This window comes from Fonsecaea erecta, assembly GCF_001651985.1.
Source record: "Fonsecaea erecta strain CBS 125763 chromosome Unknown Scaff3, whole genome shotgun sequence".
NCBI classification, from domain to species: domain Eukaryota; kingdom Fungi; phylum Ascomycota; class Eurotiomycetes; order Chaetothyriales; family Herpotrichiellaceae; genus Fonsecaea; species Fonsecaea erecta.
The window spans coordinates 492504-515972 of NW_017387246.1; the positions used below are offsets into that span (position 1 = coordinate 492504).

The 23469-nt window shown below is 54.0% G+C and overlaps 8 protein-coding genes across 8 annotated transcripts; 2 read left to right on the forward strand and 6 right to left on the reverse strand.

Moving 5' to 3' along the window:
• Positions 1 to 897: 897 nt before the first annotated feature.
• Positions 898 to 3207, reverse strand: AYL99_03433 (hypothetical protein; the record flags this gene model as incomplete). The annotated part of the gene is made up of 2 exons (XM_018834949.1): positions 898 to 3100; positions 3173 to 3207. 2 exons carry the CDS (start codon positions 3205 to 3207, stop codon positions 898 to 900), a joined length of 2238 nt encoding a protein of 745 aa, XP_018694599.1.
• Positions 3208 to 3898: 691 nt separating this feature from the next.
• On the reverse strand, positions 3899 to 6016 carry AYL99_03434 (hypothetical protein; the record flags this gene model as incomplete). Its single annotated transcript, XM_018834950.1, has 2 exons — positions 3899 to 4389; positions 4453 to 6016. The coding sequence occupies 2 exons, from the start codon at positions 6014 to 6016 to the stop codon at positions 3899 to 3901; spliced, it is 2055 nt and encodes a 684-aa protein (XP_018694600.1).
• Positions 6017 to 6415: 399 nt separating this feature from the next.
• AYL99_03435 (ferrochelatase) lies at positions 6416 to 7720 on the forward strand (the record flags this gene model as incomplete). Its single annotated transcript, XM_018834951.1, has 1 exon — positions 6416 to 7720. One exon carries the CDS (start codon positions 6416 to 6418, stop codon positions 7718 to 7720), a length of 1305 nt encoding a protein of 434 aa, XP_018694601.1.
• A 408-nt stretch (positions 7721 to 8128) lies between these two features.
• AYL99_03436 (hypothetical protein) lies at positions 8129 to 9361 on the reverse strand (the record flags this gene model as incomplete). Its single annotated transcript, XM_018834952.1, has 2 exons — positions 8129 to 8806; positions 9131 to 9361. The coding sequence occupies 2 exons, from the start codon at positions 9359 to 9361 to the stop codon at positions 8129 to 8131; spliced, it is 909 nt and encodes a 302-aa protein (XP_018694602.1).
• A 336-nt stretch (positions 9362 to 9697) lies between these two features.
• AYL99_03437 (hypothetical protein) lies at positions 9698 to 12727 on the reverse strand (the record flags this gene model as incomplete). Its single annotated transcript, XM_018834953.1, has 1 exon — positions 9698 to 12727. One exon carries the CDS (start codon positions 12725 to 12727, stop codon positions 9698 to 9700), a length of 3030 nt encoding a protein of 1009 aa, XP_018694603.1.
• Positions 12728 to 13487: 760 nt separating this feature from the next.
• Positions 13488 to 15257, forward strand: AYL99_03438 (hypothetical protein; the record flags this gene model as incomplete). Its single annotated transcript, XM_018834954.1, has 3 exons — positions 13488 to 13676; positions 13730 to 14008; positions 14079 to 15257. The coding sequence occupies 3 exons, from the start codon at positions 13488 to 13490 to the stop codon at positions 15255 to 15257; spliced, it is 1647 nt and encodes a 548-aa protein (XP_018694604.1).
• A 468-nt stretch (positions 15258 to 15725) lies between these two features.
• On the reverse strand, positions 15726 to 17626 carry AYL99_03439 (hypothetical protein; the record flags this gene model as incomplete). Its single annotated transcript, XM_018834955.1, has 3 exons — positions 15726 to 15793; positions 15872 to 17291; positions 17351 to 17626. The coding sequence occupies 3 exons, from the start codon at positions 17624 to 17626 to the stop codon at positions 15726 to 15728; spliced, it is 1764 nt and encodes a 587-aa protein (XP_018694605.1).
• A 1562-nt stretch (positions 17627 to 19188) lies between these two features.
• Positions 19189 to 21988, reverse strand: AYL99_03440 (hypothetical protein; the record flags this gene model as incomplete). The annotated part of the gene is made up of 3 exons (XM_018834956.1): positions 19189 to 19601; positions 19659 to 21892; positions 21966 to 21988. 3 exons carry the CDS (start codon positions 21986 to 21988, stop codon positions 19189 to 19191), a joined length of 2670 nt encoding a protein of 889 aa, XP_018694606.1.
• Between the last annotated feature and the right edge of the window lie 1481 nt (positions 21989 to 23469).

Below are 23469 nucleotides of genomic sequence, written 5' to 3' on the forward strand. Positions count from 1 at the left end.
AATTGAAGTTGGGATAGACCAGGACGAACACGAACACGACTCTGGGGAACTGGCAAGGCGAGTGCATTTCAGCGTGTGGCACATCGTCATTCTATTGCATTGCGCGGGGTGTTTGGGATATACTATTCACGACATATGAGCATTTACCGGCATTTCTGTTTTGGATAGAGGACGAGGGCGAACACGAATTCACGATATCTCACATATAGACGGGCACGCAGCAAAGCATTGGGGATGATGGAAATGGAGGTCCTAAAAGGACCTGATTGGCTGCAGGGAACATGAGAGTTCGAGAATGTCTCTCTTCACCTGGACCTGGTGGTGGTGGTGGTCCTCGTGTGTGGACCGGTTACAGAACGCCCTGAGACAACCCACAGACATTATTATGTATATCCATCCCCTACACACATACGCATACGGACCTTGGAAGTAACAAAAGTATTGATACTTATGAATAATATTATTCATAATCGCCCACCCACAACTCGGAACCTTTCGAAGTCTGTTTGTTCACGTGAGCAATCCTCCTTGCCTGAATGAGATCCTCGGAGCAGTGTAGTGTAGGTCTTGCTTGGACGAGAGCAGGATAGATATGGAATTTGAAAGGTAAGGGAAAACTGGAGAGATAGATAGGCGGTCCCAGACGACACGCGTGCCTGTGTTTTTTTTTTTTTGGCGTTTTGTTCAACAAAAGTTACATAACTATATAGTTATGTGTAGTTATGTATATAATTTTCATATTCTGCTAGCGTGCGCGCCGCATTTATAAAATATTCTATAGGGTTCCTTCCCACCAGCGTCGTCGTCGGAGCAGGAGAGCTGGGGGATATCCGTGCTGTCCTTTTCCCGCACGCTGCCGCTGCCGCCTTTTTTTGGGTATTTACTACTCTTGGAAGCTCAGGGCATCGCGGCACCCACACTCGGTCTCGCACTGCCGACACGAATGCCCGTCGCCGTGAAACTCGGCGGCGTATGTCGACTTACTGGTGTGGTGCGTCCGCTTGTGTTCGACACACTTCCAGCAGCGGAGGCTGAACGTCGTCTATTCTCGTTCCCGCTGCTACCAGCGCTTGTATTGCCTCGTGCGTAGTCTTCGTCGATGGTAACGAACCCTTGTTGCGCTGGAGTTGCAGGAGGGGCATTGAACGTGCCGTTCCGATTGCGGAGTGTTGTTGAAACAGTGCTGGCGGAGTCACCGTCATGAGGAAGGGCCCGAGAAGTTGAAAGCGCCGCTCCAAATTCGGAGTTTTGGGAAGCGTCATCTGGCACGCGTTGTGGCGTACCTAGGGGACTTTGGTCATGCACTTGCCGTTGTCCTTCTTCTCCTTGTTGGCCTTCGGGCTCTTGCTGCTTTCCCTGCGAATCTGCATCAGCTTCCGTGTGATTCCTAAGACCACTACTCGTCCCAATCCCCTCGGCTGTTGCCTGTGATTCCCTCTTGGGGAATTTGTAGTAGTGTTCCATCCATGTCATCGAGCTTCCCTGCACGGGTCTATTCGGAGTAGGGGAGGCGTATTGATATTGCAAGGGCGAATGAGAAGGTGAATGGCTGTGGCCAGGCGACGGGTGCAGGTATTGCCTCTCTCTTTGCACCTGAGCATAACTCTTGACCCTTGGCGTGCGAGGTGAATCGACGGCGCCATCAAAGTCCGAATATCCCCCAGCAGAGTCATCTTCGGACCAGTTCAAGGCGCTGCTACTACTATTCTGCCGTCGGTGCAGTTGTGCGGTATCAGCCATGGAGAGAGCAAGAGCCTTGGGGACGCCATTTGTTGTGCCGCCTTGGGCATAGTAGCTGAGGGCTTCGAGCACATGCGGGAAGACTAGTGTATGCACTTCCTGCGCCCAGAGGAAATCGAGGTGTTCGAAGTGAGGAATTTCTGTCGCGATGGTGTGACGGGGCAACTCCCTAAGCATAACGCGGATATCGACCAAGGAGTCACTTCCCCCGTAGACCAAAACAATGGGCGTCTTGATGTTTCTCGTCGGGAACTTGGCGACTTTGTAATATCGATTGCTGGCACCAATGCTAAACCTGTTGGAGCTGTCGTCATCATACATCTGGAAGGACTTATTACGGATGATCTGGAACCAATGCACGACCGATTTTGTGCTGGTGAAACTGTAGAGATGAGGATATGCAGCGAGCTTTTGCTGCACGCTTATATTGCGGCCGTACCAGGCGAAGAGAAAGGATAGCGACATGTCGATGAGGCGGACGAAGATGGGTGGGTAGAGGATCGATTGCCACATGGTGGCCGAGGAGAGGATTGACTTGCGACCAAACGCAAGGAACAAAAGGTGAGGGTTGGTCTTGACCAGTGCATCCACGATGCCGTTACTGAGACCGGCTGGGGACATGGCGGGGGCCAGGGCGATGAAGAGGTTGACCTTTTCATTCAATTGGGGGTGGATGGAAAGCGTCGCAAAGGCCTGTGCGGTGCCTTGACTGAACCCAATATACGAGAGTGACGGCTGCGAAGTCGTGCTGAGGATATAGTCGATTGTGTTGGGAATGTCGTGGAAGGCAAACTCATCCATGGAGAAGTTCCAAAACCGTGCGGATACGGGCGAATGTTTCGTGGATTTCTTGCTGTATTTGTTGCCTCGATTGTTGCCCAGCCAAACATCGTAGCCCTGCTGTACCAACGTGAATGGAAGGCATCGTTCCTCTTCGGTGAGGCAAACCCAGACCTCGCTGTTCATGAGCAGGCCATGATGAAGGTAGACCACGGGTTTCCTGATCGAGTCGGCTCCTGCGTTGACCTGTATTCCACTGTGCTCCTCCCCCTTGCGGAAGGGGAGTCGGTGGACACCCAGCAGGTATCCATCTCCTGTCTGCACAACATGTTCCTCGGCATAGTATCCAAAGAAGCCGCAGAGTTCGGTGAAGTCGGCGCAGGTTGCGATCGAACTGTAGGTGTGCTTTCGTTGAGAGCGAGCGTGTCGAGACTTTTGAGAAGACAGTCGGTTAAACAAGTTCTTGGACGTGTTGTAGCAGAATCGAATGATGGGTTGAGGAAGCCCAAGGGTAATGATTCGAACAAGGACCTCAAGGGCCACGAGGATCAGCGACCCGAACAGGGCCAGGTACTCCCTCCTGTGTCAGTGTCAGTGGCAGTCCGTCACGACGAGACTCGACAATGGGAAATGGAGGTCTGGGATCACACACCAAAAGAGCCGACCGATGAAGGGCACCCGTGCCATTGCGCTCACCCTTTCGGAAGATCAAAGAGGTGCAAACGGTAGCAGGACATCAGAAGCCATGGGCAAGGCGTTTTGCCGTCGTCTGAAATGGGTTACGAGCGAGTGGACCGGGAGCACATGCGCTGCATTATCGCAACGGCCGTCGAGTCGAGGCGAGGTTGGATTCCGCAGTTTCGAATCCCCAACGTCATTTCCTGCATTTGGACTAGGCCGTTTCTGATACTGAGTGGCCGGCAACTAGGCCGAGATAGGCTAGATACGTGTCTAACCATTTCTGACATAGCGTCTGCACAAAATTTATATCCGCCTCCAGCTCGTTCTCTCTTCCTCCTCTTCTTTTTCTCTTCCATATGAACAACGCAAAATACCAACGTTCCTTCAAAAAGCATTCCTACGAGGTTACTACTTCCCAAGCGGTGATCCATGATGTACGGAAATCGTCTAGTGGAATGGAGATCAAATTCACCTGTAGTCGATCTTGGGTGCAGTGCCAGTCTCGCTCTTGGAGATTGTGATTGGGATTGCAATGATTGACCACACATCAGCCACAAATGCTATCTTATTCATTTTAATAGTGTGACAATGTCAGCTATGTTACACATGGTTTGGGGGCATCACATCGTTCTATCCTACCAACTGGGCAATCCTGCCACGGTCCTGATCGGATTTTTCATCTTCCTTGCATTGCGGATCACTTGCTTTCAAGCCATTCCTCAATCCTCTCCACAATGTCTGCCTTCTTTCCCGCGACAGGGATCTTCTTTGTCGCACAGAAATCCTTCAGTTCTGCCACTGTGAGCTTCGCCAGTTGGCCTTTTTGCCACAACATCCGGATTTCCTCTTCGTTCGTGCCACCCGCCCCCTCTGCTTTGACCTTCTTACTTGCTGCACTCGACGAGGGAGCGGCTCCATTCGTGGTAGATCTCTTCGATCCTGTAGGCACCGCGTCCGGGTTTTCCGCATGATACTGCTTGTAGGCTCTCTCCAACATTTTGCCCCATTCTATGGTCTCACTGCCTACTCGTTTGTCTATCTGGCGGAATTTGGGTATGGTCTTGTCTTCTGGCTTCTCTGGAATCTCGTCATCGAGGGCTAAAGCTTGGAGAATCCGATAATGCCACTGCAAGCTAGGGTTGGGATACTTTGATGGGTCGTAGATGCCCTTGGGAAGATTCAGTTGCTCTAGTTAATTGGTTAGTATCTCCACAGACATAATCTGTTTCTCGTGAGGGCATTGTTACTTACGGACGATGGGCCTCATTGCATCAACGAGCTCATCTGGTGCACGCAACGGGGTGTCATGAGTACTGGGTGGATTCTCTCGGACATCGTCTGCAAATGGGAGAGAGATCAGGTGTAAGCCCTGGGGTGCGCCGGTGGCAGATACACCTGCAGCGTTGGGCTTGTCATCGCTGCCTGCGGCAGTGAGCGTCGGGACCATGGCAGCCAGCACTGGAGCCGCGTTCTTCCTTGGTACAAACCACGTCAGGCCGAATAACTGATCCTTGGCCAGTTTGCGGTGCAGGGCACTGTATACACGCGTGCTGCCCACAAAATCTTCTTCTGATGGGTAGAGGAAGGTTGAGTTCTTGATGTTTGCCCACAATGGCAACTTGGACATGGGCTTAAACCCAATGACTCGTATGACCGGCGGTCCAAAGTTGCGCAGTTTCTGGACCTCTTCCTCAGAAAACGTGATTTTCTCGCCTCCAAAAGTGTAGGCCTTGCGGATTTCGGCCTTTTCCACCTTTCGGCGATCACGGTCGTCGTCTGCGACCTGTTCCGTGTAGCCGGTGACAATCTGAGGTCTTTCAGATCCAAGGTAGATATAGCTACTGCGAGCAGGCTTTTGATGCTTGTAGAGCAGGTACCCTTTCACAGATATCTTGAAGTCTGGTGCCAACTCCAGGGGAACAGAAGAGAACAGGGCACGTTTGGGGGCGACCTTGGAGGCTATGGTGGATAGCAAAGATTGTAACAAGGGGATGCCGTCTCCAGCACCGCTCACCAGCTTCGAACCATCGGCATCAACCCTGGACGGCGGGTTATGAACGATGGCCTCAGGGTCAGATGGCGATGACCGGTAGACAATATCGTCCCAGAAGAGTTTGGTATCGAAAGTGTGGGATGGGGTCGAAATAGGGAATAGTTCGATTGTCACACCCAAATCATAGAGATCTTTCGCTCTCACCGTAGCCTGTGAACGCGACTCTTTGTTGGATGAATGGGGGTCGTCGTTGTCCGTGACGATGAACAACCGGCGCGAGGTGAAATTGGCGGCCTTCTGCTGGAAGATCTGGTTTGCACAGAAGAGAACATTGTGCATGGAAACAGGCTCCTTGGCCGGCTTGAAGACATCCGCCGACTCGGGAGACTCTGCTTCGACCAACTGTTTGAGAGCCTTGACATCGTCCGCTTCGGGCACATCAAGATCTGTGAGAAGGTAGCAGTGAGGAAACGACCAGCCACCCTGGGAAGTTTCGTCCTCGTCGTAGAATTTGGACGCTTCTGTCCCAAAGAGTAAGATTCCCATGAGATCCTTTGGGGTCGAGATGATGCGCTGCTGCATCAGATGGTATGCACATTTCAAGGCGGCCAGGAGTGGTGAACTGTTTTCAGTCTTCTTCGAGGCCGACGACGGCTGCGGCACCGTGAGCATGGACTTGTTGACCTCGATGGCAAACAGAACCGCATCTCGAACGGTCTTGTAGCCAGTTTCGTCGATCTCCTCTTCGTCTTCATCGGCGTCATCATTCCTGCCACCCTCGTCGGGATCGCCTTTGATCCGGTACGGTAGATTGTCACCCATATTGTGCACTCATTGAGACAGAAGCCGGGTGTGGGGGATGGGGTATGGTGATGGTTTCCTGGTGGCGAGGAACTTGAGGCAGCACCATTGATACGCGCTCATGACCGAATGAAGCACACGCGCTCTCACGTGATCTCGGGGCGCTTGTTCCGCGGCTGTCAAGAGAAAACGATCCATTTGGCAGCCACTTGATTCGTTCGTCGTCATCATCATCATCATCATCTCTGTTGGCGGCGAGAAAAAGTCATCGACTAGATTCTAACGGGACACAGCTCCCTGCGACTGACGATCTTACTCCCAGTGAAGTGCACACGAAACCTCCTCTCCTCGTGGTACTTATTGCCCCCGAAACACCTCTCATGGCCCGGTAACAATCCACCTGTCGTCGCAGAATCCAAGATGTCGCTGCGCAGTTCGACAGCCCACCTCACCCGCCAGCTGGCGACAAAGCGCCCACCGGTGGCACCCTCGGTCAAACATGGCCTGACAGCACCCTCGGCCCTCCAGAGTGCCTCTATGGCGACGGCAGCCACGCCTCCTGTGACGCAGGATTCCACAGGCTCCAAGGGGCCGACCGCAATGGTCTTTATGAACATGGGTGGTCCCTCACACACCTCCGAAGTTGGCGACTTCCTCTCCCGTCTCTTCGCCGACCGCGATCTCATCCCCCTTGGCCCATTACAACCGTACTTGGGGCCCCTCATCTCTCGCCGCCGCACCCCGAAGATCCAACAACAGTACTCGGCCATCGGTGGAGGTTCTCCCATACGAAAATGGTCCGAGTACCAATGTTCCGAAATGTGCAAGATCTTGGACAAGTTGTCGCCCGAAACGGCACCGCATAAACCGTACGTGGCGTTCCGATATGCGAATCCCTTGACGGAGCATATGTACGAACAACTTTTGAAAGACGGGTTCGGTGGCGGGAAGGGTGGTCGGGCGGTGGCATTCACGCAGTATCCCCAATACAGCTGTTCCACCACAGGAAGCTCCTTGAACGAGCTGTGGAAATGGCGGAACCGGCTCGAGGGTAAACGAGCAACGAACGGCGAAGTTGGTCCAGAAGGAGCAATACAATGGAGCGTGATTGATCGGTGGCCTACGCACCCAGGGCTCGTCGAGGCCTTTGCGCGGAACATCGAAGCCAAATTGGCCGAGTATCCCGAAGATCGTCGGAAGGACGTGGTGATTCTGTTTTCCGCCCACAGTTTGCCCATGAGCGTGGTCAACAGGGGCGACCCTTACCCGGCCGAGGTTGCGGCAACCGTGCACGCTGTCATGAGCCGACTCGGTCATGCCCACCCGTATAGGCTTTGCTGGCAATCTCAAGTCGGGCCTTCTGCGTGGCTGGGCGCCCAGACCAGCGACACGGTCAAGCAATATGTGAAGCGAGGACAAACAGACATCATCCTGGTCCCGATCGCCTTCACGAGCGACCATATCGAAACCCTGTACGAGATTGACAAGGAAGTCATGCATGAGGATGCCCAGGGCCACCCGGGCGTCAAGCGGGCCGAGAGTCTCAATGACAACCCGGTCTTTATCCAGGCGTTGGCCGATATTGCGCACAAGCATCTTTTGAGTGGCGAGAACTGTTCGAGGCAGATGGGGTTGAGATGTCAAGGGTGCACCAGCGAGAGATGTCTGGAGCAGAAAAAGTTCTTTGCCGGCCAGCAGGCGAATATCCTCCCGACTGTACGATAAGGATGGCATGGTATTGTTGGTTGAAGGGAAAAATAAAACGGTTAATCGACGCAAAATGAGACTAATGAACAACAACAAATCTCTTCTCACAGCTTGAAGCTGGTGGCTGAATTCTCCTGTGTCATGGCATTGTGCAGAATGCGTTCTACATGTTCCTTTCTCCTCTCATTCTCGTTGCCTATCTGCCCTGCCCCATACCTGGTATTTTCTAGAGATGCCTTGTCTATCTGTAGCTATACTCTCCGACGACTCTTGCTGGAAGGTGTTCAACATCTAATCATACACAGCACTGCACAGCGTCGAACATCCTTGTCGGCTTCCCTTGAAACCGAATTCACCTCCACCCTTTCCATGGACCCCCCCCCTGAGGGCTCCCCGAACCCAATGCAATCAATGAGTGAAGCACTTTCAATACATGGTCCACCCCCCACTGACGTTCACCACCTGGCCCGTGACCCAGCCGCTCTCCGGGCCCGCCAGCCAACTGACGACGCTGCTGACTTCCCGGGGCGTGCCGACGCGGTGCTCGAGGGGCGTGTTGTCCATCTGCATGCGCACGATGTGCGGGGGGATGGAGTCGAGCATCTCGCTCTGGACGGGGCCGGGCGCGACGCAGTTGACCGTGGTGCCGTTGCGGCCGAGCTCGGCGGCCCAGGCGCGCGTCAGGCCCTCTAGCGCCGCCTTGCTCGACGTGTACAGCGACAGGCCCGCGAAGCCGGCGCGCGCCCCCACGCTGGAGATGTTGACCACCCGCCCGCCGCGCGCCGGCATGTGCGGCAGCACGGCCTGGGTCATGAGGATGACTCCGCGCACGTTCACGTCGTACACGCGCTCGTAGTCGGCGAGGGTGATGGCGCCCAGCGGCCGCGTGATCTGCACGGCGGCGTTGTTGACCAGGATGTGAATCGCCGCCTGCGGACCGCCGAAATGTGCGAGCGTCGCCGTGACGACGGTGGCCGGCGCGGATTCCTGGGAGAGGTCCGCCTGGACGGAGATCGCGGCGGAGGCGTTGGGGAGGTCTTGGATCGTCGCGACGAGGCGGGACGCTTTGGAGGCCGAGGAGGGCGATGTGTAAACGATCACGACCTGCGATGCGGATTATTATCAGTGAGGTGTCAGAGATGCTGGACACGGGAAGGGCAGTTGTTATTGTCGTTGTTGTTGCGGTAGTAGTATACCTGATGGGACACAGAGAAGGGAAGAGCGATATATATGTTTTCTCAAGAGACGTAGCAATATGTGGTGGGGGAGAGCGATAGTGATCGTCCCTCCCTCCAATGTCTCCCCTTTTCCACGTTTCCAACAGATGAACGAACGAACAAACGAACAGGACATGCATGGATGCATGGTCCAGACAGAAGTGAACTCCGTCCCATATCCACTCCCAGCTCCCCCATCGCTAAGACGTACCAAGGACAGCGACATAGCAAGGGCATACTGGACTGACTGGACTGAACTGAACTGAACTGAACTGACCTTTGCGCCCCTCCTCGCCAAATCCAGGGCCATATCGGCGCCGAGCCCGCGACTCGAGCCCGTGACGATCGCGACTTTGCCTTCCAACGTCTGCGGCGGCAGGGGGAGGAGGCCTTGCTCAGACGACGCCTGCTGCTCTTCTCGTGCTTCCGTCGCCGCCGCCATGGTCTGTTCACCCCCCCCACTCACTCACTTACTCAGGGCGGGGTGGTGAAGAGGTGAAGAAAGAAACTTGGCCGACCGGTGAGTGGAGGGAGTTGGAAATGAAGCAGATATAGACGTAGATATAGATGTGTTGGACGAGGGAGGAGTAAATAGAGAAAGAGGAAGAAGATAATGATGTATGATGTATGATGTATTTCGCTCTCTATATAGAGTCGGACAAATGCGGACACTCCGCCATATGTCCGCTATACAAATAGATACAGATCGCTTCATGTGCAAAAAAGAGAAGCGTCCACCACTATGCAGATGGCAATTCGTATATGGTGGCTGGAGACATCAGCGGCTACTCATCTCCATCTCCCACCCCTTCCACTCGGGAAACTTGAACGTCTCCTTCCGCTGCTTGCATTCCGCAACCCACAACTTCTTGATCTCCTCGTACAGCGAGCTCAATTCCTCGTCGTCGGGTTTTCGGGGAAATTGCCTCTCGTCCCAGAAGCTGCCATCCGGGAAACTCTCCACCTGGGCGACAAATTCACACAAAACGCGGAGATGGGTAGTCCACTCCAGCTGATGGCTGGACTCAACTACCGCCCTCAGCACCGCTTTGGCCGACGTGATGGATCCGTACATCGATACCAGGTACAGCCACTTTCGGAACAGATCCGCGTCAAACGGTGTTCCCTTGGGATCTTGGACATACCCGCTCGCATAGATGGCCTCGACAAATTCAATGATCTCGGATGGGTGCTGTGGACCGACATGCGTTATGAGGTCTCTCAGCACTGCGTGGTCGACGGGGAGACCTCTCTGCTCACGGCCATCATAGTATTCCACCAGCGCAGCTATCAAGCTTCCAGCCCCATTGGGCTGACCTTGCTCGAAGATTTCTGGGTAGATCCGCTTGAAGACGTTCATCCCGCGCAGCATCTGGCTGGAACCACCGTGGCGACGTCGTTTCGAAACAATCTCGGCCTGGCCTTTGTTGCCCAGAAACAACAGCTTCGTATCGCCTCGGAATGTTTTGGCTAGATCTACAATGGCAGACATCTGAGTGGCAATATCACTCTTCGATCCCTCGACATACACATCGTATGCCCGTGAGACCGTTGACGAGTCGCGGAGGTCAAAGGCACGCGTGAGCAGCTGTTCCAGAGTCATTGTGCAAATATCGTCTCTCGACTGAGCAGAGGCTGCACATAACCTGCGCCCCAAGTCTGCTTTGACGAGGTCCACAGTAAACTCCCTGAAGCTTGGGCTGAACGGACTTTTCCGGCACCCATGAGCAATTGTCAGACAGACTTTGGCAATTTCCTCGCAGCTGGCACCAATCTCCATGAGGGTATCCGCGAGAATCCATCCTCCTTGCAGAAGATCGAACCCCAGGCTCACCCTGGGAAACGCCTCCTTGACCAATCGCGCCCACTGGACGATCAGGTCGTAACGCCGGTCTCGAATGCAGGCACATATCAGTGTCCTCGATATGAGCCCAGTAGGTATCAGACCGGCGTATCGGATGGCATGGACTGTGAAGCCAAAGGATTGAACGGAGGGATTTTGGGCCGTATGTTGGATCAAAAGTCTTTGAAACAGGCGAGCGAATTCCATCGGCCGGGTTCTCGACTTGTTGACGCCGTGAATCTTGTCCAAAGTGGATTCGACCACTGCCCAATTACCCTCGCAGGCGTTCAAAAACGTGTATTTGCTCAAAATATCAAGAGAATCAACGTCACCAAACATCACCCCAAGTTGATCGAGAACAATTTCGGCATCCTCAAAGTCCCTCGAGCGAATGAGAGCCTTGACCACGGGGACAGCGATGTCCTGAGAGGGGATGAGTCCCTGCCGCCTGGCGATACTAATGATCTTTCTCGTCTCTTCAACACACTCGGCAATGGTGTGCCGCTGACCTTCGCAGAAGAAGGTCAGATACTTGACTGAGATTTCAAAAGCTTCAGCTGGATCCGCATAGTCCTGCAGTGAGTGAGGAAAAAGGATGTTTTGGACTCGACTGTAAGTCGAATCTGTCGCTAGCAGATGCTGTACGAGATCAAAGACCGGCAGGATATTGAGCCCTTTGGGTTTGAACAAGCTTCGATGTTCGTAGAAGACAGCTTCCGCGGTCATCCAGTTCACAGTGCTGGGCCGGGTGGTATAATGCCTCATGACAGCAAGCCAGCGCCGGTACTGATAGTGTCGCCTCATTTTCCTATTTTCCGGCTGGATAAATCGGTGCAAGCTGAAGAGGATCTTTGGATTCAAAACGGTTCTGGCGTGATCAACGAAATCTTTCGGCGCTGACGGCAGCAGGCTTTCCACGGCCACTGGATCCCAGGGGAGCTGTGGGATTTGGTCGAGCAAATCCCTCAGAACCTGGTCTATGCCCTCGTCATCCAGGTACGCAGCCAAGTATGCTGCGCCTCGATCTCCGCGAAAATGGAACGCTCCGCGTCTGGTTCCCTCGATGCGGTGATTCTCGTGATCAGGTAACCCTTGGTCGAGAGGTGGATTGATGGATGACGCTTTTCCATTGCTATCGTTTTCAGTGAGAGGTGGATGGTCAAGAGAATGGGTTTCCCGCGTCGGGACTTCTTCCGTTGGGGATAGAGTATCTATCAGAGCGATTCTTCTCATATATATATCCGAAGCTCTTCTTTGTCCCTTGAAGGGCGTAAGCCCTTTCGACTTTGCGTAGTCTGAGTCTTTTCCTCCCGGACCCTCAGGGATAGGACTGAACCAATTCTGAAGCAGGTCTGAGGCCCTCTCGACCTCTAACTTGTGTTGCTGTTTCGGATGTGTAGTTGTTCGATAACTCGACAGTCGATGGGGGACCCTGCTGGCCTTGAGAATCTTGTCAACAGCCATTCCATGCGCACCACTGGGATGCGTCTCAGCGGTAGCTGCAGCATGCGGGCTTCGACTCGATCCTCCGGATTGAGGATTGAATTGTTGGAAAGGTACATATGGAAGTTCGGCCTTCTCTGACGCCATGTCGTGCGTGAGCTCCGAGTGTTCCTGAAGAGCTACAGCGGAGAAATCCCTCGTCGAAGCCTTCCTCTTCCTCTTGGTACTTCTCGTGCTCAGTGTGAAATCTTCTCCTCTCTCTGCAGCCCCTATCATCGCATTGAGTTGGTTGGCACCTCGTCCGTGGGATAACGCCCGTATGATTTTCTTGGACTCCAGGGCTTGTTCCGCGAGGCGGACTCTCCGGTTGACTTCATAGTTGAGGGTCGCAATACCGCACACGCCGCCAAGTGTGCTGGCCACGAGAACCGGAGACGACAGGGCTAAGCGACGCAGAGCTCGCAGGGCATTTTTGGAGGGAACGATAGAGGCTTGAGCTGCTGGAGGGACTTGAGGATTCATCATTGGATTATCCTCCCGGGCTCGGGTGCTTGGAGCCTAGACAGTGGCCGTGGCACTGAGGCGTTCATTGAGAAGCTCTGTTTCAAGACGGCGACATGGTTGGGAATCGAGGGTGTGCAGCTCCAACTGTTATCTTCTGCTGCTGTTGTTGGCATTGACCTTGGTGGTGCTTAAGTCCAAGTGTCATGCGATTCGAAGTTCTCGTCTCCACCTGCGGAGAATCAACCTGTATGCGCCAAGATGCGTAGCCCTGCCCTGATTCGGACGAGGGTGATGCCGCCCAGTACTCAGATCACCGAGGGAATCAGTTTTGTGAAGGATTTAATTCTATAGTACGGCAGAGAAAAGTAACATTTTATGCATTGCATTGGTGGTCTCCCGCGTCGCGACGAGGTGAGCGCAGAGGAGGGGTTAGAGAAGCGGCATGGCCTGGGTGAGTCGCACGTGAGCTCGGGGCAGAGCCAGGAAGATAGCCAGCGAGCCAGTTGGCGACACCGCGATGAAAGGGCTAGTGAGGCGTCAATGCCTTCTTTCGAAACGCCCACTAATAGTTGGAAGATGCTCGCCCACGGGACGCCCCATTCATACTAACACCTCGTACATACTCCAAATCCGTTGGGGGCTGGTGCAATAGCACTCTACAGTCCTTGCAATGTCGAAATTGGATCTCCCACCCCTTTCAGCTCCTTAGGCCTCCTTGAGGATCTGCCAATGCGTTTTCACTGGCTGGAGGCCAGAAATATCTGGACGTGGCGTGGCAATGGACGACGCTGGTCTTCACGAACAGATCCGTCCAGTTCCAGCCTCAATACCAGACGCAGAGCAGGATGGCAGCAAGGACGACATCTCAATCCAGGTTGACCCTGCTCGTTTGGACGATAAGCAAGGCCTGTCGTTGAACGTGGATCTTCACCCCAATACCAGCCATGAGCACACAGGTCACCACCATGTGAGTGGTTGTCCTTTGCATCTAGGATACTCGGTTGACACATTTGACATCAGGCAGAGGTACGGGCAAGACACCGATATACGATCCGTCGACCACGGGCCCTTCAGTTCTCGTACCGAAGACAGGTCGTCCACGCCGGAGACGAACGCGGAGCTCGTGAGTCAGCAGGTCGGTCGAGCATATCCAGCCACCTCCCCGAAGATATCGCCAAGGAGAGGGAAAGACTGGATCTCTTCATCGACCTGATCTGGGTGGGCATCATCGGCAATCTCTCAGAGGTATTCTCGTCATTAGGATTCAGGCCCGAAGACCCAGACCTGGGGCTCGCAGCGGTAAGGGGGAGAACGGAAGCCCGGCACTGCCTAGAAGAGTTCCAAATGTGCTGATTCTGAGATGCACCAGCTTGTGTTTATCCTGGTCTTCTTGCCCTCGTGGCGCATCTGGGACGCCATGCGCGAGTTCTTGAACAACTACTACATGGACGACATGGTGCAGCGGGCCTTCACCCTGTGGGTTCTGGTGCTCTCGGTCTTCTACGGCAACCAGCTGGCCTATCTGACCGAAAACATCGACGAGGTCAAGCAGTGGGTCATCTCGACGTATCTCGTCATCTTCGGCGCCTTCGGGCTCATCGAACTGGCCTATTCGGTCTTCATCAAATGGCTGCGGAAACTCGTCATTCTCCAAACCATCCTCCGACTCCGGTCAATCGCGCTCTGGGTCGTCGCCATCGAGGTTTCGGGGGCCCGTGCCATCGGGCCCGTCTGTGGTGCCATCTTCTGGGAGTATCTCTGTCCCGTTATCATCGAGTCACAACTCACAGAGACACTGACGCCGATCGAGGTCAGAAAGGCGCTAGACGTGCACCACTTCCAATCGCGCATGTCCAACTTCTTCATCATCATCCTCGGCGAGGGCGTCCTGCAACTCATCAAGGACGGACCCTTGGGTCTGGGCCTCCGTGGGAGCACGGGGGACATGGTCTGGATCCTGCTGATCTACTACGAATTCTCATTCCTCTACTTCAACCGCGACGGGAGCATGACGTTCGTCCCGGCAGCCACCCACAAGGGGAAAAAGACCCTGACGTGGGTCTTTTGGCACATCCCGCTCTTCTCCTCGATCTTGACCTTCGCGTCTAGCGTCATGTTCATCATCCGCCACCAGCCCGACGCGCCCTACACCTCGTCGCCGGCGGCCGGTGCGTCGTCGGAGGGACAGATTGCACCAGATGACCTGCCGCGCTACATGTACCGCGCCGTGTGGACGTGCGCGACGTCGCTAGGGATCATCATGCTCAGCATGACGGCGCTGGCGCTGTTGGACAAGTCCCTCGACGAGCCGGCCACGCTCAAGATCAACAACCGCTACATCCGCCTCTCGGGCCGCGCCGTCTTCATCGTCGTGATCGTGTGCGTGCCCGCGACCCCGAACATCGGCGCGGGCCTGTTTCTCGGCATCGCCGCCTGCATGCTGTTGGGTGTGACCGTCTGGGAGTGGAACGTCGGGCTGGACAGGGGCGGCGCGCTGATCGAGCCGCTGGGTCTCACGCACATGATGAGTCGGGAGTTGAAGACCTGACCGATACGAAAGAATGCAAGGAGAGGTGCTCCTTCCTACCTATATAGCGCGAGTTCATTGGGACACACTCCTCTTCCCTCCAATTTGGTTTCTAACACACGGACGAGGTATCTACGTACCTATGTATTGAGAAGACATGATTCTGTGGAGTATAATCCCGGGCCGAGAGGCAAATTCTAGCAACGACAACGGTAAAATGGTCTTCCCAAGCGTTATTCGATCTGGTAGGGTAGGGTACATGCCGTGCCTATGTATATGTATGTACATACTGCATATAGATGCCACATGCAGAGCCATACTTAGGAATAAAAGAAAGACTCCATTGCCGTGGGAAAAAAGCGACTCGTCATCTGACGTAAAAATAAGTAGATACATAAAATGAACAAATCTATGATCCTCTCTGCTACAGTGCATTGCAAGAATTGGAATCGGATAGATATACTACACATAAATAAATAAATCATTCATTCATTCGAGGTGGTCCTCGTCACCCTCTGATGAATCAAGATGGACGGCAGATGGCTCCGCAAGATAGACTGGGAGCGTTGTTAGCAACAATCCTCTCCTCCTCGAGGGGGAAAAAGAAGGAGAAAAGGCAATCTGGAGAAACATACCGTTCGGCCTCAAAAACCAACTGAGAATGAAAACAACGACGAAAATCGAAGCCAAGCAGATGAAGACGATCCCGGCGTAGATGCCCACTGTCTGGCTGTAAATCAGGTTGAAGACCGTCGGTGCGACCACTCGTGCCAGAGCATGCAGAAGCCCCGAGGCACCGAGCACTTGGCCCGTCCGGTCGGCAGGGATATGTTTCGTGAGAGAAGACTGGAGGGTCGGCGAGCCAATCCCACCGAGAGATGCGATCATGCCGGAAAGCACCATGATCGCACCAGATGGGGTGAAAGCATAGCCAATGTACCCTACCAGGTCGAAAATGATGGCTCCCCGGATAATCCAAATATCGAGCATATCCGAGCCCTTGTGTCCTTTTGAGTGCATTTGGCCCGGTCCCCGGAAGATCCTGGTGAGTAGCGGCAGGATCAGGACCAAACCCAGCACGCGGCAGACGTTGACAGCAGAAAGGTACATGCTGGAGTTGACGGCAGTCCAACCGAAGCGGTACTCTGCATATATGAGCATGATCTGCACGGTTCCCATGGCCACGCCGAACATCATCGTGTCGATGGCCGCGAGCACAAACAAGTTCTTCCTCAACGCCGAGCTCGAGCCTTCGCCTTTCGGCCTCAGAATCCAAAGTGGTTCGAAGAGGTTGTAGTTCTTGATGGTGCTGATCCAGTCACTGTCTGGCAGCTCGGCGCGCGCGAACTGTCTTTTCTCTCGTGCCAGCAGTTGTCGCTCCTTGGAGAGAGACTCTGGCACAGCAAGTAGGGTGAAGACGATAAAAAATGCGTTACACGCAAGAGCGAGGTAGAACGCAATCATGACGGTCCCCGTCACCTTGATCAGATAGCCCGATACGATTGGGCCCAACGCAATCCCAGAAAAGAGACTCCCATGGAAATAGCCAAAAGCGACAGCTCGACGTTCGGGAGGGGTGCAATCGGACGCATAGGCAAAGGCCAAGGCCAAAGCCGTGGTGAACGAGCCACACAGTCCATCGATGAGACCTCCAAGAAGCAACCAGTAAACAGAAACCCGGCCGTTTGTCTGGCCGACAATGATGGTGATGATTTCGGCGGCCAACGCGCCCAGGGAAGCAGTGACCATGACCTTCTTTCGTCCGATACGGTCTGAAAGCGACCCTAGATGGGGAGATATTATGGCGGAAAACATTCCACTGAGAAGATTGACATAGAGATTGAAGTTGGCCACCCGGGCTTGCACGTGGGGATCTCTGCACTGAGGATTCTCCTCGCCTAGCACAACCGGTAGAAAGTGGAAGTTCGGGTTCTCTGATGCTTGCTCCGAGAGATAGTCCTTACAGATCAGGTCGAGGACGAGATATGTCTTGGGAACAATGATGCCGCCAAAGGCGATACAGAAGGGGAAGAACGCAGGAAGCAGCCAAAATATCTGCAGACAAATCAGCGGTAGTCCAACTCCCACCGAGGGGAACACATTGGGCGACTTACAGAAGGGGTCTTGTACCAGGGGAGGTCACTTGAGCCGTGGGCGCCGTTCCAAGGTTCATTGATCGCCCTTTCAAAACTTGGGCGAGTCCTTGCATATGCGGTGGGTTTGTTTCGACGCTGGTCCGGGCTCATCAGAGGACTCATCTCGTCCTCCTCATCATCTTGACTGTCGCTGATATGGAACCTTGCGTTTGTGGTAGACTCTGCATGGCTTTCCTCAGCCAGTCTGATCTCCTCTTGCGCCTCCTCTGCGAAGGCATCTTCATGTGCCAGCATCGCGGGCAACACAGGCGATTTTTTGTGCGGAGGAGTATTCCCTTCAGGGCAGGGGTCGAGGAGGAGAGGACGAGGAGGATGGACTGCCGGACAGATCGAAGGTGAGACCTCGCCCTACCGCATCTGTCGGGAGGGGGTTCAGGGTTGACGGATTGTCGACGTCGGGGCGGCTCCTCAATTGATTGATAAACATCAATTCAGAAGGGTTGGGAAACGACTATCATCTTTGAGTCTTGACGTAATAAAGCAGGTATCGAGCACAGGCAACACTATTGTATTGGACTGGGATTACTGGACCGATTCGGAGAACTGCGAACCGGAGTGGAAATATGCAAAGGTGCAGGGAGGGAATGGTGAATGGTGTGGTGCATTGAATCCCCATTGAGGGATGGACTATCTCCGGTTATCTGGTTATCTGCGAAGTTCCCCTGCCACGCCTGTGACGCTGGTGCCGCCCACCGGATGTGGACCTATGAATACGAGCTTCGCCCTACCTATGCACTTCTCGTTCCTCTCTCCCTTTTCTCCTTCTCGTCCACAGTCCTTGGTACCTACTATGTATGTAGTAGGAACTTGTGGTAGGGAGCTGTTATCATGACTATTTCTGGTAATGCTAGTGGCCTGGCGTCTTTCTGTAAGACTCCGTTCTTCGCGTCGCTCCGTGTCGTGTTCCCACTGGCAGCTCATCGGCCCAATGGGGCCTGAAGAGAAATAGGGGCATGGATTCCCGATTGCCTCGTGCCTGGTGTCACTTGTAAGCCCGTTTGTCATCTTGTCGGTCGGGTGAAGCTGCTCCCGACTGCCGATGGGGCTTGGAGAGTCGTGGAAGTTCAGGTCAGAGAGACAGATGGACAGACAGACAGACAGACAGATAGATAGATAGAATGTTTGAAGCTTTGACACCTGGATTTGATTCTCTCCTTTTATTTCTTTTGGTTAAAGCACCTTCTCGCTCTGTGCTTCTCCTTTCTTCCCCCCTCAGCTCCATGCTCAATGTGTATAGTGCAGACTTTCACCGTCACCTTCACCTTCTTGTCTTTGCAAGCGCTGCATCCGCTTGACGTGGCATATCGATGCCCAAGACTCGTGCCGACTGTGTCCCATCTAACCGGCAGCTTGCTGCCACGTACGAGCTTGCATGATGCCACAACATACCACCACCCTTCATGTCCAGGTATGTCCTTGTGCAAAGCAGTGGTAGGAGAAGATGCTCCCGGTGAACTGGCAGGCATTTAACGCAAAGATCCGTTTCCCATTCAATCATCAACCATGAAATAACCATCATCGTAGGTTCCCCTCTCCTTTGGCATCTCTGGGTCTCGATAAGAACCCGCGGCCATCGTCCGCTCGCTTGTAAGTCGCTCGCTTCTGTTCTGGTTGGTCTGGACTTTCCATAAGCGCAGCTCCAAACAATCTTCAGCACTGTATCCAAGATGTGCGTGTGGAGTGAAATGACTGTCGACGCCTGTATGATCCTTTCCCAATGGCGGTTGACTTCGTCCTCCAGCCCAGTGATGTCCCATATTACCCCGGGCCCCTTAGTGCGCCGCGAGCCGGTCCGGTCACTGCCGACCCTTCTCTCGCCATTTCAACAGTTCGCTCAGACTCGCTAAACTGCAGCCCATGCGCATGAAGTCGTTCTTCAGCAGTTCGTCGGCGCTGGCCCGGCTTCTGACGTCAACGCAGAGACAGACACTGAGGAATGCCTTCAATTCCCGTGACAGTTTGTTGGGGTTCTTCAACCGCGGTGTGCCGTTTGTGGCAATCAAGAACAGGGCCTTGAGCGGTTCTTCGTTGAGATACGGCGGCTCCGACTCAATCATCTCAATGGCCATGATGCCGAGCGACCAAATGTCAACCTTGGGTCCGTATTCTTTTTGCTTGACAACTTCGGGGGCCATCCAGTATGGTGTCCCAACCATCGTCGCGCGTTTGCTCTTTGATTCCGTGAGCTTGGCACAAAACCCAAAGTCGGCTGTATTGTCGTAGTCAGTAACATGATCGCTTCAGGTCAGACATTGGAGTCACTTACTGATTTTGACATTGCCCACTCGGTCGAGCAGCACATTGTCACTCTTGATATCTCGGTGGATAATATCTTGAGAATGTAAATGAGCCAACCCTTTGCAGGTTTCGTAGCAGATTGTGGCAATCTGATCCTCGGTAATCACCGGGTTGTTGTCGATGATATCTGTGAGCGCGCCACCTTCCATAAACTCCATCACCACCCAGAGCTCATTGTTCTGTTCTTGGAGGAAGGAGTCGAGGAAGTTGACGATGTTGGGGTGTTTGGAATCTTTCATGACGATGATTTCGTTGACGATCAACTCTTTGCGCGGCTGGTTGCGAAGATCCATCTGTTTGATGGCGACTTGACCCTTGGGACCGTGTGTACGGTACAGTTCACGTGCGACAGCCGACGTTGCGCTTTCCTTAACTCGCGCAACGTAAACTGAACCGGAAGCGCCCTGACCGATCTTCTTTTGCTTGCTGTAGGACTCCAAAGGATTGTCTTTGGACACCACCTGCTTTAGCTTTGCCATGACTTCGCTTTCGCTCATACTCGACATTCGCACCTCCTTGGCCCGCTCTTCGACGGGTTTCTTCGCCGTCAAAGCAATCTCGGCTTCCTTGCGCGGATCGGTCGCAGGTTTCGCCTGCGGCTGTTTGGCCACATTGAGAGGTTTAGGTTGCTGGACAGATCCTTGTGACCGACTCGCGGACTGTCCGTTGGCACCATTGGTCTGCGGCTTAGGCGTCGAGTCCTTCCGCGACAGCTCGCCTGGAGGATATCGAGCATTAGGCGAAGGCTGCCGATCACGTTCTCTGCTCTCGGGCGATCGTAATGAACTCTGACTGGCCGAAAGGGATTGAGGAATGGATTTTTGGGAAATGCTGCTCGGGGCAGAGGGAGCCGGTCTCTGCGCTGTGGGGTTTTGCCTGATTGATACTGACGATGATTGCTGGGGAGCACTGGGAGCGGCTCTCGCGGGGTTGTATCTTGGATCTTGCCGGTTGGGTCCGCGCTCAGAGCCATTTCCGTATCCCCCAATCTCCTGCTGAGCTAGTGGCGGACGTGTCTTTGGTAACGAGGCGTTATAGGCTTCTTGTTCTCTGCGGTTGCGCTCAATCTCGTCGCGCTCCTGTTCCCTCTGTCTTTCAACGTCTCGCACCCGCTTCGCTTCCGCCTCCATCTGACGACGCTTTTGTTCTTCGTTGGCGATTGCTTTGATCCGCGCGGCATCAGCCTCCATGTCATATGCACCCTTGTCTGTCTGCGACCGCTGCAACGGCGGTTTCCCTGGGGGAGTGCCTATCCGGGAGGGGCCTTCCTGGTATTTGTTGATGAACTGATTAGCATTATATCGTTGCGCATCTGTTGGTGGCGCTGGCCTTGGTGGAGCAACACTATTGCCCCCTGTTGGGTATCCAAGTTGTTTATTCGGCTGAGCTGCTGGCGGGGTGAGCATGCCGGGGGTGTACATCTCGGGGTGCTGCTCACGCATTTTCTGGTCTGAGACAAACTGTAACACTTCGATGACGGCCTGGGGATTCTTCTTGTAGTCGTCTCTGGTAATGGCGGAATTGTTCAACAGCTTCTCCCACTCCTGTGGCAACCCGACAAAGCCGCCTGTCTGAGGGTCAAAGCCAACGTGGATACGATGGTTGAAGTTTGTGGGGTTGCTGACGCCCCCCATGCCAGGACACCGCTCATATATTTTATCAATCCAGTCGTAGATTTCATCGTCGTTGCGGACCTCACAGGTAATGGTCCGGGTTGGCAAATCACGAGCCATGACGATTTTGCTGCCCGCATCCTTGGGATTCGCAACGCGAGTGATCTCAAAGGCCATTCGGGTCTCCTCAGAACGAGTCACACCCGTCACAGTGTTCAATTGGATGGACTGCATGAGCTTCCCGTTCTCACTCTTCAAGAAATCCAGTCTGAACTCGCGGAGAATCAGGTATCGTTGGTTCCATTGAGCGAGGAACTTGTCTTCTTTGCAGCGCACATGGCCTTCCTTGATGATAGTGACCGGACCCGAAGGTTTTCCGTTTGTTGATAGGGACAGAGAACTGCCATTGGAGAAGAAAGGGGCACTCGGAGTGCTGACGGCTGGGGAGGCGGGGCCTCCTAACGACATGGAGTCGAAGGTGCTCGTCGGTATCGAGGTGTTCGAGCGCTGCAACTCCAGATGTCGAGGCCGGTCGGTAGGGGGGCGAGGTGCAGGACCTGGATTCATAAATTGGCCCGAGGAGTAGAAGCTGGCACAGAGTCAGTAGGATGACCACAAAACGTGCGACGAAAGTTTCTCGGTTCTTTCGCTGTGCCACTTACCCATTTTCGGGCCCTGAAGCCATTGTCGGGGCGGCGTTCGAAAAGGGCCTCAATTACACGTCAAGGTGTGGCGTTGGGCCGGAGACGCAAGACAAGAGGTTAATATTGAAGTAGAACTGGGATTCAGAGGGGAGCGGTGATCGGCTGAGCAGGCGCAAGCTGTGACAGCATACGTGCGGCTCCGAGAATCTCAGACTACCGAAGTGAAGGGGACGAGTAGAAGTCGAAAGCCGTCGTGCGAAGGCCCAGTCAATCCGTTTGAGATACTCCTTGTACAGAGTCTTGGCCTGGGGTTGGTGTGTTGGTGAGCGCAGTCTGATCCACACTCTCTGACCGGCGATATTGTGGCAGCCCTATCCGGTCCAAAAAAATACTTTGACAAGAGTATCAGTGAATAGACAATGGCATTGTACGGCAGAATTCCATACGACGTCGGGAGTCGTGGTCCTTGAACCGCGAGAACAAGAATTGGTCTAGAGAGCAGCACCGAAGACTAGGGTGGGTGAGGCAGCCGGAGAGGAATAGGGCGATGGAGGATCGCATGGACGAGCGAGCAAACGAACGAGTGGCAGACGGCACTGGGGTCGATTCAGGATCAGGCTGAAACCTTCAAACCAGGAAGAGGGACGATAGGATTGGCCTGGACTGGCCCAATGGGCAGCCAATATTTCACTGTAACAATGGGCGGCTAGAAAGGGTGGAATTGTGGAAGAGGTGGAAGAAGAATGGTGTCGTGGGAGGCGAGCAAAAATAATTGGGGAGGAGAGGCACCCAGGAGGAAGAAGGGGGAGTGCGATTGGGGGACAAGAGTCCCCTCCGGCTGGGCATCAGCAGCCTGGATGCGCCCTTATGTGGGAGGGATTCCAGTTATACGACCAGGGTTTAGGGTCGCCTAGCTAGGCACGATCTTCACCTGGGAGATTTGTCGCCAGGGTCACCATGGGTAACTTTTCCGATGTATCTGAAACACGCTCAGGAGTTGCAAATTCGCCGAACGGCTGTGTTCAATTGCATTTGATCCACGCCATGGAGCCCCAGCCGCGTGCCACCTGCACGGTTACTTGCCTTTTGCTTCTCTTAGTAACAAGTCCGGCTTGTTACGTTCCACAGCGTAGCTATCATCCAGCCCAAATGACGAATGAGAGGCCTTGGAACCAGGGTAAAGGGTGTAAGCCAAATCAGCCACCTCTTCAGCCTTTCTACCGCTATGGAGACGGATGAGCGTTTCAGAAACCTGCGTCCACAGTATGGGAGAAGGATAAAACCACGGAGATGCCAAAGGGTTGCAGAGAGCGGTGATCGGTGGACATTCTGAACGGAGAGCTACAGAGTGCTCGTCTTACCATGGTCCCGGATACTGGCCACGGCGACTCACAGCACTTATACCAGGACAATCAACGAACTCTCTCCGAAGAAGGAGATGCCATCCCGCAACTTTGGGCCCTATCTGGCATTTTCACCATTTGCTGTGTGTTCGAAGAGACACTGCATGAATCCTCCATTT